This window comes from Eucalyptus grandis, chromosome 9 (genome assembly GCF_016545825.1).
Source record: "Eucalyptus grandis isolate ANBG69807.140 chromosome 9, ASM1654582v1, whole genome shotgun sequence".
NCBI classification, from domain to species: Eukaryota; Viridiplantae; Streptophyta; class Magnoliopsida; order Myrtales; family Myrtaceae; genus Eucalyptus; species Eucalyptus grandis.
In genome coordinates, this window is record NC_052620.1 from 2,005,167 (window position 1) to 2,016,558 (window position 11,392).

At 40.6% G+C, this 11,392-nt stretch overlaps 2 protein-coding genes and 1 long non-coding RNA gene across 3 annotated transcripts; 1 reads left to right on the forward strand and 2 right to left on the reverse strand.

Moving 5' to 3' along the window:
- The first annotated feature begins 862 nt into the window (after positions 1-862).
- On the forward strand, positions 863-1,777 carry LOC120288147. The gene is made up of 2 exons (XR_005546437.1): positions 863-1,043; positions 1,459-1,777. It is a non-coding gene; the product is annotated as an uncharacterized LOC120288147 (long non-coding RNA).
- Positions 1,778-3,282: 1,505 nt separating this feature from the next.
- Positions 3,283-9,046, reverse strand: LOC120288244 (auxilin-related protein 2-like). The gene is given in 11 exon segments (XM_039301888.1): positions 3,283-4,173; positions 5,193-5,369; positions 6,845-6,882; positions 6,885-6,933; positions 7,620-7,685; positions 7,811-7,909; positions 8,003-8,137; positions 8,210-8,234; positions 8,289-8,445; positions 8,448-8,782; positions 8,784-9,046. Coding segments are annotated over 11 exon segments (1,371 nt in total). The 5' UTR covers positions 9,035-9,046; the 3' UTR covers positions 3,283-4,134.
- A 212-nt stretch (positions 9,047-9,258) lies between these two features.
- Positions 9,259-10,882, reverse strand: LOC120288245. Its single transcript, XM_039301889.1, has 3 exons — positions 10,670-10,882; positions 10,388-10,542; positions 9,259-9,685 (listed from the first exon to the last, which is right to left on the reverse strand). Exons 1-3 carry the CDS (start codon positions 10,880-10,882, stop codon positions 9,367-9,369), a joined length of 687 nt encoding a protein of 228 aa, XP_039157823.1. The 3' UTR covers positions 9,259-9,366.
- Between the last annotated feature and the right edge of the window lie 510 nt (positions 10,883-11,392).

Genomic DNA, 11,392 nt, shown 5'->3' on the forward strand with positions numbered 1-11,392 from the left:
ACAATATTTTGTCATTTTCAGGCCCAAGTTGTCATACTCCAAGCTTACTAAATACACACAGCAATTTGTAAGTGCACCCTTTCTTTCTTTTTTCTGAAAGCCTCTGGGCCTGCTTGTAATATTCAGTCATGGCATCAGCATGTAAATGGAATCATGTGACATATGAATGATTGATTTATTCCTATTATGCAGTTCTGATATGATATTGGAGATGAAGAATTTTTGATGCACTTATCTGATTATTGCACAATGCAATATGAAGCAACCTCTAGAATAACCTATGATTATGTTGGAATCATACTGGTGGCTTATTATTATATTATTATGATTATTAGCATTTAAAGAGAGAAAAGACCATCTAATAAATTGCTTCATGGAAATGGCACTTCTGAATTTTTGCAATAACCTCAAGATGGCCTAATTGCTGTCTCCATGTTCTTTCTCAGTACTGTTCCTATGTGGATACTGTTATCCAGTTATTTCATTCACCTATTGCATGTCTAGATCTGTAAGATTTTTTCCTTTGATGCTTGGATGCTTTTAGGCTTCTTTCGGTCTTGTTTGTGCCCGTGATTGTTTTCCTAGTGCAGACATTATGAAGGCTTTCCCCTCCCATGAGTGCTGTTACTGATGACGTGTAAGTATTGCTTACAGCCTTCCAATCTCATTTCAGGTTATAGCTCTGAATAGTTCCCAAACAGCCGAAGGTGAACTCTATATTGATGATGGGAAAAGCTTTGAGTTCAAGCATGGGGCATACATTCATCGCCGATTTGTTTTCAAAGGAAAACTTACATCATTGAACATGGCACCTGCTACCTCTGGTAACCTTCCATTTAAGTCGGAGTGCATAATCGGCGGATCATAATTCTTGGACATGCTGGCGGGCCAAAGAATGCTCTCATTGAGCCAGGTAATCTGAGGCCCAGGTTGAATTTGGACCCCTCCTGCTTCAAGGAAGAAGCAGCTCTGGTGTTTTGACCATACGGAAGCCTGGCATCCGAATTGCAGATGATTGGACAATAAAAGTTTTGTAAGAACATGTGAGTTTTCTTGATTTTCTTGTTTCAGTCGCACATCTGAAATTCATGGTAGTCATTAGGTCCACCTTGTGAAAGCACAGGTGGATTTCATGCTTTCTTGATCAACTTTGGCTAGCCAGCTCATAAATTGGCCATACTTGTGTTATGGAAACATCACACTTCTCTCTCTTGTTAAACCATCGTATGGTGGGACCAACATTTGGTGATTCACAGGAAAGGAATTCTGCTGTTCAGAAAAAGCTTATTTTTTCCTTTTTTTTGCCGCTATTATGTGGTGACAGATTAATGCTGTTAACTGATGCTAGATTTCTTTGCAGACCCGTAGTCCTTTCGATGTTCAAATATAAATGCTGGGTTTCTTTTTGGAATTTATCCGCAGTATTGCTCAACAAGAACTCTCCCTTCCCTTTTGCAGAGTTTGGAAATTGGGCAAATGGAACTAACAACTTGGTGTTACTGAAAAATAAGAACCAGAATTTACAGGATTGCTTGAAGATGACCTGAATCACTACGCAACAGAAAGTCATCTGTCTGGTTATTTTTCAGTAATTTTTTGTGCCGCTTACTCATTCTTTCTTGAAGAGGGAATGACAGTGAGGAATGTTAATGCAAATTTGCAATTTGAGGATTATACTGTACTAACTGTTCAGTTATCAGATTACTGTAAGAGAAGCGTTAATAGAGATGGTTAGACCATTCTTAAGTGTTGGAAAGTCGCTAGCAGAAATTTCAGTTCAGTGAGTTTAGTCAAGCAGAAGTAGTGCTCATTGCATTTTCTGTGCAAGATTTAGGTTTTGATTGCATGATTCGAAAATTTTAGGAGATTGCATGGAGGCACAAGTCTGAGGAATTCATGGCATTGTCCCAATGCTTTTATAAGTGATAGTAATTTGAATTAGGAAAAGTAATGTCAACATATCTGATGTCCAGGACCGAGAACCCAGTATGTTGTAGAGAATTCAACACTGGCTGACATGAAAATCTCCGAAAATTCAACATGTTCACCAAGTTGACATATAGGTTCGACCATCCGATTATGGGAAACGTTGAAAGGTAAATTGAGCATAAAAAGTGGAATGAAAACTAAGAACTTCCTGTATATGGCAGAAATTCGACCAAATCCAGGTACTCATTCGATAAAATGCTGCTACGCGGATGGCCATTCGCCTCGACACCTTCAACAACCTCTCACTTACACTCAGAATGGAGGAGCCCTTCGATCCCACTGCGCGATCAAATACATTATGATCATTATGTAAGCTCGGGGATAAGTTAAAACTCGAGTTGAACACAAAATCAATAGTCGAATTGAACTGTGACTCGGGTTTCTCTGATCGCTTCGTATACTTTAGGTTCACTCAGCTGTCGGTAGTCTTCGATCTTTGAGTTACCTTGGAGCGGAAAATTGAGTCTGGATCAATAAGAAAGGATCGTGGACTAAAGGAGGATGAAATAGGTCGGGAGACTTGAACAAAATATTGTCTTAGTCAACACTCAACGGTCTTATTTAAAGATATTCAACCGGCTCAGCTGGTCGACTTGTGAATTGAATCCCCGTACTTATTTGAAATCTTCTTATCTCTCACACCTCCCCATCCTTAATTTTAGTGCTAAACTCACACGATTGAGCGGCTCTAGAAAAAAGTATATCTCCGTTTATCAACGGAAATTACAATAATCCGGATAACTCAAAAATCTCTTTAGTTGTTTCTGTTATACTGATCAAGACTTCACCCCCTAAATTAGGTCAGCAGGTAATTAAGCCGCTTTGATCTGGATTGCTAGTCCGGATTGCTCAATGCTCATTAAGATTTACGCGATGTCTCGCAGAAATCACCACAACTTGTACTAGCGCCAGCCACCAGGGGTGTCCGAAAAACCGGTGGGCAGATCGAAAAACCTCGTTTTGAACCACCCAAAAAGAGCATTCCTTATAGGTTGTGTGGCAGTTTTACTTTAGTGTTTTCAGTTCAGAACAACCCAGAGCCCAAAAGGAACAAAAACGGCTGAACGACCCTTTCAGAATTTTTCACCGTTCCACTGCACTCGGACCCAATTGAAATCATGCATTGCCCTACACATTTCCCCGGAAGAAGTAACTCCACTATACACATCTCACATTATCCAAAAATCTCTAAGTACTAAAAGAAACCCATCTGCTTCAATGCCGTAGTACGCTATAATAACCAGGCTGAGCATTCGTTGAATCCCTGTTCATGAAGAGAGCAAAAGAAACAAATCAAAGGGAAGTACCTGTCACCATTCAGCCTTTACTTAAAGACAATAATCTGAACAATCAAAACAAAGGGCTAAATCACCGAGACACCTCCGCTACTTTGGTAATTTTAGCCAGCTGTCCCCCTAACTTGAAAGTAGCACAGTCAGTCCTTGCTTTGGATACTAGTGAGACGTCCATCCAACTTTTGACAAGAATTCTATTGGAGTTAGGAATGTGGTGAAGTAGCAATCTCCCATGCTACTGCATAGAATGTTCCTGCTAGGAACCTTAAGGTACGGAGTACAGAGGGACTTCTATCACCAATATCCAAAGTATAGGGACAGCTTTCACTGTTTTCAAAGTGGAGGGGTTTGCTCGCTAAATATCCTTAAAGGGGGATATCGACAATTTACCCACGCTAAAAATATCTTACAAGTATACCAGCAAATTGGTACAAATGGTAATGTTCAATCCCATGAGATGTATACACAATGCTATTATATTTGTTGCGGCGGATTGCAAAAGGCAATGAGTTTTAGCCTCGTCACTTGGACAATGCGAGGGAATTCATTGTAGGCGCAACCACAGGATCTTCCATGCAGTAACCTACAACATAAAGATCACCAAGATCCTCATAGCCCCTGAGTGAATGTACTTGTTTGGCAACCCTAAGTAAATCATTGGCTACGAGGAGAACGGTTTCAGCAACTTCAGAGGATGAACTTCCTTAAATATACTGTATTTCAAAACGGGTGCAATATTGGCAAGATTATATTCCTCAGAGACATTCATTGTCCTCCAGGAGTATCTGCCAAGGAAAGAAATGGGACGCTTGCTTAAAATAGCTTGAAGCTGAAAGGTTGTCTCAAGAGTTCAGAAGAGCTCCTCTGAATTAAATTTGTTCCAAGCTTCCTGTAATAACAAGGACAATTAACAATCAATGCTGACATTGGAATGCCATATTACTAAAACCACGAAACAAAGAATTAAATGGCACTTATAAAAGTAGTAAGTAGTATTCTTTCCCCACATTGTCACATGGAGTAAACGTTATTGAAAGCAGAGTGCCAGGAGATCTTCAGAGAGGTCATTTACCCTCCGCCCAAAAAAATGTTAACGATGTATTATGCTTACAGAAAACCAACAAAGGAAAAGGGACATCTAGAAGCGCAAAGACTGATAAAGAGGCACCGCTGTAGGATAAGGAACAAGAATTGCAGACCTGGCAGGGTATTCACGTGCCAAAAGATGAAGAAACTTCCTATCAATTCTTTTTCTCTGTTAATCCTCATTTGTAAATACAGAAAGGAAAGGAAAAAACCTAAGTCTTTGAAGAGGATGGATCTTCTTTTTATGATCTTCAAAATGATTTAGAACATTAAATATAGCATCCAAAATGTACTCTTGGAATAACTTCTCAATCATGCAAGTGAGCATTTCTTTATATGAGCTCTTTTCTAAATGTCTTGGTGCCTGCCGTTGACAAAATTCTCATAACTAATGAAATAATAAGCAGACCAACTTGTGTAGCCAGAATTTCCTAAAAATGACAAAGCAAAAAAGTTTGCCAAACCCAATAACGAACATTATGAATTATTATTATTATTATTGTTATTATTATTTTACTGATCTCCACATGCATAATAGAATCAGATGCAAATGGAGGACCTACCCTTCATTTAAACCTGATAAAATGGGACTAACCCTACTCTCCAACCACAGAATACAAACAAAAGCATGATGTCAAGATTAATAAACAATCTACTGCATCATGGATCCAGCTTATGGCATGCCAATGAATGGGTGTAAGACTAGAGTCATTTTATATTTTTCCAATGTTAGCAATGCTAATTTTGTGGAACTGTCCCAATGCTATTCAGTCCACCACACAAATACGATGATAATTTCAAAGCTCTTGGGTTGTTAAATACCTTAAGGAAGTCAAAAACCTTCTCGGCAATATATTTCTGCTGAAGATTGGCACCTTTTTGCTGCACCTTGTCAGGATGAATACACAAAGTTGCCTTCCTATAGAACTTTTTAACTGAAGCAGCAGCAATCAAATCCGTCAGAGAAACAGGTTCCCAACCACATTCAGGCCAGAGCACCTAATAAGAAAATGATCAACAGGAATTGCTTAGCCCAAACACCAGAAAGGTATGCTCCAAACAGATAAAAAAGCGAAATGAACGGGATAAGGATACAACCTATAAAAGTTTATATGAGATTTGAGCAAAATGTCAAATAAATAGCTTCAGGTAATATGTGCCAATAAACACAGGGTAGCTAATAAACAAGTAGGTAGCTTAAAAATACATAAAACAGTCATATGCAGAAGTACATCCAGATCAGGTCAGCAAAAATCTCATCATATGCTATTAGTTTAACATGGCTCACAATCAGTATTTCTTTGGAGCGTCTTCCTCCCTTTCATAGAAAAACCTCAATGTGTCCAGTAAAATTTTCATGCACACAAAGCAAGAAAGTAGCTACTTTCTCTATCAAGTAGACCAATGAGGAATTTCTGTAAATGCATGACCCCTCTTATCATCACCACCAGCTTTAAATCTTCTGTGTTTGCCCAATAAAAGAAAATATTTTGTTGCGAATGAACAAGATATTGAGGAATTGTCTGTGTTTATAGTAGGCAATGTGAGGTGACACAAAGGTTGCACCTACATCTTTTCATGTAAAGCTGTTTCCTATGTACTGCTTTCCAATGAAAAGCATTTGTTTACGATAAGAGTGCCACAACTGCCATTCAAGAAGAAAACTCAGACGCGTCTCCCTATTGTGTTATAGGAACAATTGCAAGACAAGTCCTAAAATCGGTTATGATAATGCACTTGAGTAAACTTTCATTTAGTGCATCTAAACTTTAAAACTTGCGCAACTTAGATGCACTTGGGTACTCGAAATGCCACGTGGCTTTTTTTCTTTTATGTGGCCATTAAGGGGGAAAAAAGCCATGTGCATCTTCCATCCACTAAAGCCTAATGGAGTTATCAGAAGGATTTAAATGAACGACCATGACAAATTTTATGACTTGCAAAAAGTGAGTTTTAGGACTCAAGTGCATTAGAGTGTCAACTTTTAAAATCCTGCTATAATTATCCAATAATCCCATGTTATACATACTGATTTCAAGGATCTCAAGAACTCATCATGAGTGAAATGCTAAAGAAGAATCACCATCCCATATTCAGTCAAATTTAACACTGCAAATTTCAATATTGAACCACATAAAATCCACCTCTTCTTTTGGAGCCTTGAAAACAGGGCACATCAATTTTTGGCTCTGCCAAGGAAAAATATTTAATGCTCCATTCCTTGTATACCGAAAAATCAAGATTGAATAAAACATGCACTCTTTCGACTAATCTATTCTAGAATTAAACTACGACCAATAGATAGTAACAGCTTCGATGCAGAAAATGGGTGCCTATTCTCTCTCCTGTGTATTTGTCTTACTCTTGTTCTTGCATCCCGTCCAATGCCATTGGATGAGTACCAGAAGATGCAGCCTGTATTTTTGCAAGCAATGCACGACAGTGAAAAGAACATCAAGGAACACATCTAACACATATTGCAAAGTCGATAGCAAAGCACGCAAGTTCCCTCTTTTCCAGCAGCCCAGCGCTTTATCTCAACATCCAGTGTTTCAGCAATCCTCTGAAGGAATTCATCAGATAAGCGGTTAATGTTAACTTAACGAAACCTAATAGCAGGAGTGTCAGCGAATAGCCATAGGGATGTAACATTTCACCGATAAATAATGTGAAATCAGGAGCAAGAGGAATTAGTTACAAGTAAAATTCTGCAACTCCAAGCATTTATGGGCACTGCGAAGACAATGTTTTTTTTTTTCTTTCAAGATTTCCAAATCTTACTGGCGAGGTACACAGTTCAGACAGTCAGTCACTTGTTTTTCCCCTAGGTCAACCATGGGCCATGCATCTATTTTTTCTTAGGTGTAGTGAAGTCTTGAATGGAAAGTAATCAGGCATAACTAACTAATATTTTAACTCTTGAAATCCCAAACAAATTGAGAGAGAGAGAGAGAGAGAGAGAGAGAGAGAGGTTCAGTCTATGCACTTAAGTCTCAAATTCTAAAAACCCATTATAGTCCACACTACAGCAGATACACCTCCTATTCTACTTATCAATTTCCTCAAACATCAGATAGAAATAGTAGCAGAATGTATCCGAATGGGTCATATCAACTCCACTTTGAGGGGTTACATTGATAACTCTGCCTTTTCACCTATGTCACAGTCACAGCATCCAATAAGATAAGAAAAACTATGGCATCTTGGTGAAACTATACACACATAGAGTGGGAAACTCAAGCTTCTTACATGTCTCTCTTCCTGTTCCTTTAGAGTCTGAAGATCACGCTGATTTTTCTCAGCAAGTGCTTTGGCCTGAATAAAACGTGTGAAGAGTGATAACACAATACTCTCAACAATCAAAATGCCTTCAGCTGAAAATGCACTCCATTCAGAGTTGCAGAAAATAAAAAAATAAAATTGCCAAAATGAAAACCTACTGTTCTTTCTTTGCGTTCTCTGATGGCGTTCCAGTCTGGCTCTTCTTCTTTCTTCAGTTTCTCCTTCAACTTCCTGGAATTCTCTGGATGGTGCAGCACCTTGTCCCAAAAGATTAATAAAATTCAGCAAGCAATCATTATAAAATGATGACCATGACTTTCAAAAAAAAAAACATGTTTGTCGAATAGTACCACCAAAAAAGAGGAAAGATCATCAGCAAGATTGGCTGTTGAAGATGGTTTTCTTATGTTAGATGATGTTGCAGCAGATGGCTTTGCTGCTTCAGGCCTTTGCCTTTTCTGAGTTTTTGTATCAAATTCAGGATCCTGAGGCATACGTTCAAAGAGGTTAGCAACAGAATGAGCAATACATGAGAAGCAAGACCTTCACATCCATACCGATGAATTTACTTTGGCCTTGGAGCTGTGGTGGCATGAGAACCCATCTCGAAAAAGGAATCAAGATCATTATCATTACTGGCTGACTACCCATGAAGCCCCAGCAGCAGCTGCTGCTGCTTTTTGACGAGCCTCTGTAGTAGCCCTTTGCCTAACATCTGCAGTGGCTCTTTCTACAGCTGCTCTTTCTGCTCTTATCCGAGCCTCTGCAGCCTTCTCACGTGCTTCTCTCTCCTTGCTTCAGCAGCAGCCTTCTCAGCTCTTTCCTTGGCCTCATTAGCAGCCCTTTCACGGGCTTCTGCTTGTGCTCTCTGGACAGCAGCCCGTTCTGCTCGTTCTCTAACTTCAGCATTAGCTTTCTCAAGAGCAGCCCTTTCAGCTCTAAGGCGAGCCTCAGCAGCTGCTCTCTCACGAACTTCCCTTGTAGCCCTTTCCACAGCTTGTCGAGCCCTTTCCCTCTCAATCTCTCTGGCTCTCTCCCTCTCCTTCTCAAGTCTCCTTTGCTCCCTCTCTTCCTCTTCCCTTTGTTTTTCTTTGAAAGCTTGCTCTTGAGAGTCATATACATTCTCATCCTCTTCCAGCTGTATCTTTACTTCTGGCAGCTTTAGTACTCCCTCTACCCCTTACTTCCTTCGCATGCCTGAACTTTGCCTCAGCTCTATCCATAGCTGCTTTCATAGCTGCAGACGACGCAGCAGCGTTTGTATTCCTAGCATGTTCCTCCCTAGAAAGACCATTTGCAAGATCATCAGGATTAATAGGGCTACTGCCCCTGGCAAACTTTTCAAGTTCATCCACAGCTGATGGAGATGACACCTTAGTCATCGAAGGTATTGATTTGGACTGTGGTAGCGTTGAGTGGGATTTGCGAATGAAGAAGAATCATTGATCTTCTTCTTTGCACTTTTTGATCCAAATAATCTACTTACTGCCTTTGGAATTCGGGTTGGCAGAGGGGTGGGGGTCTAGATGGTGGAGGCACAGTTGTTGGTTTATTAAAAAGAGGGATCTCGGACACAGTAAGCCAAACTTCATCAGATGATCCACATTCTGTTCAGACCAAGGGGAGCTGTCGCCCTGGGTCTTTGTGTCATGAATACTACCCTTCCCATTTATTGGTGAAGAAGCAGTCTGGCCAGTAGATTTATGGGAGCGGTTCAAGCCTGAAGCCATGTCAAAAGATGTATGTTGAAATTTGCTGCCATTCTCACATTCATTTCCCTCCTTGACTGGTCATTCTTATTGAATGAAAAGGATGGTGCGGATTTTCTAATACTACTAAGCATTTCCGAACCATTGTGGATTTCGCCGGCGGAAGCAGATGAACCATCAGCTGCCGTGCTTCCAGCATTACCTGTCTTATTAGAAGATGAGGCAACATGGGGTGAGGTAGATCCCAATACCACAAAGGGGTCTTCTGTCATTTTACTAGTGTGAGTCCTAGGCCTAGATGACCAACTTGACTCAGGATTTGGTCTGAAGAGGAGAAAGATAAAACTTGAAGTAATCAACTCTTTTGTATCGAGCATAGAGTAACAAAATCAAAGAAAAAGGAGACTAAAACAAAAACAATAGCAAAGAATAAATGCTGTCATGCCTTAATTTAAATATTTTCTCATAACGTGAAATATTATAAGCGTGTGAACATTATTTGCACATACCCTACTGACTAATGAAATCTACCACAGATGCCTCTCATCAGAACAGTCGCAAGTGAATACCATCCAAATTCCAAGCCATTTACAGGAAAGAGTCTTTACCAAGTATATCAATGAAATCTTAAAAGTATTAAAAGAATAACAACAACCCTAGCAAAGCACCACCAGCCGACTAGAGGCTCACATACACAGCATTGCACACCACATACATAGTGTCAAATCGCGAGAGCAAGACAAACTCATTTGCAACTAAATAAAAGACGAGTCACGTTCATGGAGATTTAGTAAACTCAAGACAATATCACAGCAGAGTCGAACACACTGAATCATTCCCGACATAAAGAATTCGTTTAGCTGCATAACGGCATCATTCGTTGTACTGAGAATTCTAAGCTTGCCAAGTGGACATGAGAAGGAACTAACTACTGGCCCGGAAATCACACAATGCGGGATTATGCAGGCCCTGCAGACACAATAATACAAAAGTCCGCTACTTGAAATCCGAGATGTCCAATAGTACCTTCCGATCGGAGAAGACTTCCTCCCAAACCCAGGTAACAAAGCATCGAAATGCTGCATACCCTTATCCCCGTTCTTCGCAGCTCTACTCCTAGGACCGTCGTCCTTCTTCCCAACTCCAGCTAAAGATCGTCGAAGTGGCCACCGCCGCTCGCACTAAGAAGAGCCCTTCGATCCCAGCACGCGATCCAACACATCACCATCATCATCACCTTCATCATAAACGGGCTTATCGTAACGCGGCAGGCTCGAGGACGACTTCGAGGCGAAACGGGCGCGGAACCGAAATCCGGCTTTCTGGGTCCTTCGTACGGTCGAACCCACCATAATTCTCGAGGTTCTCCGATCTCTGGGCGCCCTGGGAGCTCGAAACAGGATCTGGGTCGGCGGGAAAGGATCGGGAATTGGGGGAGGGCTTGGGGGCGGACATTGGGGCCGATTTGACCTGCGATTTGAGGCCGAAATCGGGGGCGAACAGGCCGTCCAAGTCGTTCATTGCGAAGCGGCGACGATCAGGAGAATGCACGAGGGATCGATCATGGGATTACCCGGAATTGGGACACGGAAAGGAGGCGAATCTGCGGATCAAGAAAGGATTTTGAGGGGCCGAGAAACGGCAGAACGCGTTTTCAAGAAATGGGGTCGTCGAATCTGACCATTTCTTGAGCCGATTGTTTTGAATTAATGGCGAATTGCCTCGTCTTCCATCTTCTTCATCTTGCCAGTTTTAAAAATTGCAGAGAGAGAGAGAGAGAGAGAGAGATTTGTTGGGAATTTCTTTACTGGCCAGTTTAATGAATTCGAATGTCGGTCAAGATTCATAGTAGTTTATATGCATTCCTTTGAATTGAAATAAGGTTTACAAAAACACCACAGATTAGTAATAATATTTTTGGCCAAGATTAATGGTAACCTGATCGACTAATTGGGCTGATAATTTGTCTAAATAAGAATATCTTGTAAAATATGAGAAACATCGTATCCCTTTAATTAAATTTCAGAGTAT

Excerpts from the sequence above, each read along its gene's own strand:
- LOC120288245 (XM_039301889.1), bottom strand. The coding sequence starts at position 10,882 with ATGAACGACTTGGACGGCCTGTTCGCCCCCGATTTCGGCCTCAAATCG. Across the intron at positions 10,543-10,669 it reads ACCCAGAAAGCCGGATTTCG|TGCGAGCGGCGGTGGCCACT; the intron begins GTTCCGCGCCCG and ends GGCTCTTCTTAG. Across the intron at positions 9,686-10,387 it reads AAGTCTTCTCCGATCGGAAG|ACCAAATCCTGAGTCAAGTT; the intron begins GTACTATTGGAC and ends TCTCCTCTTCAG.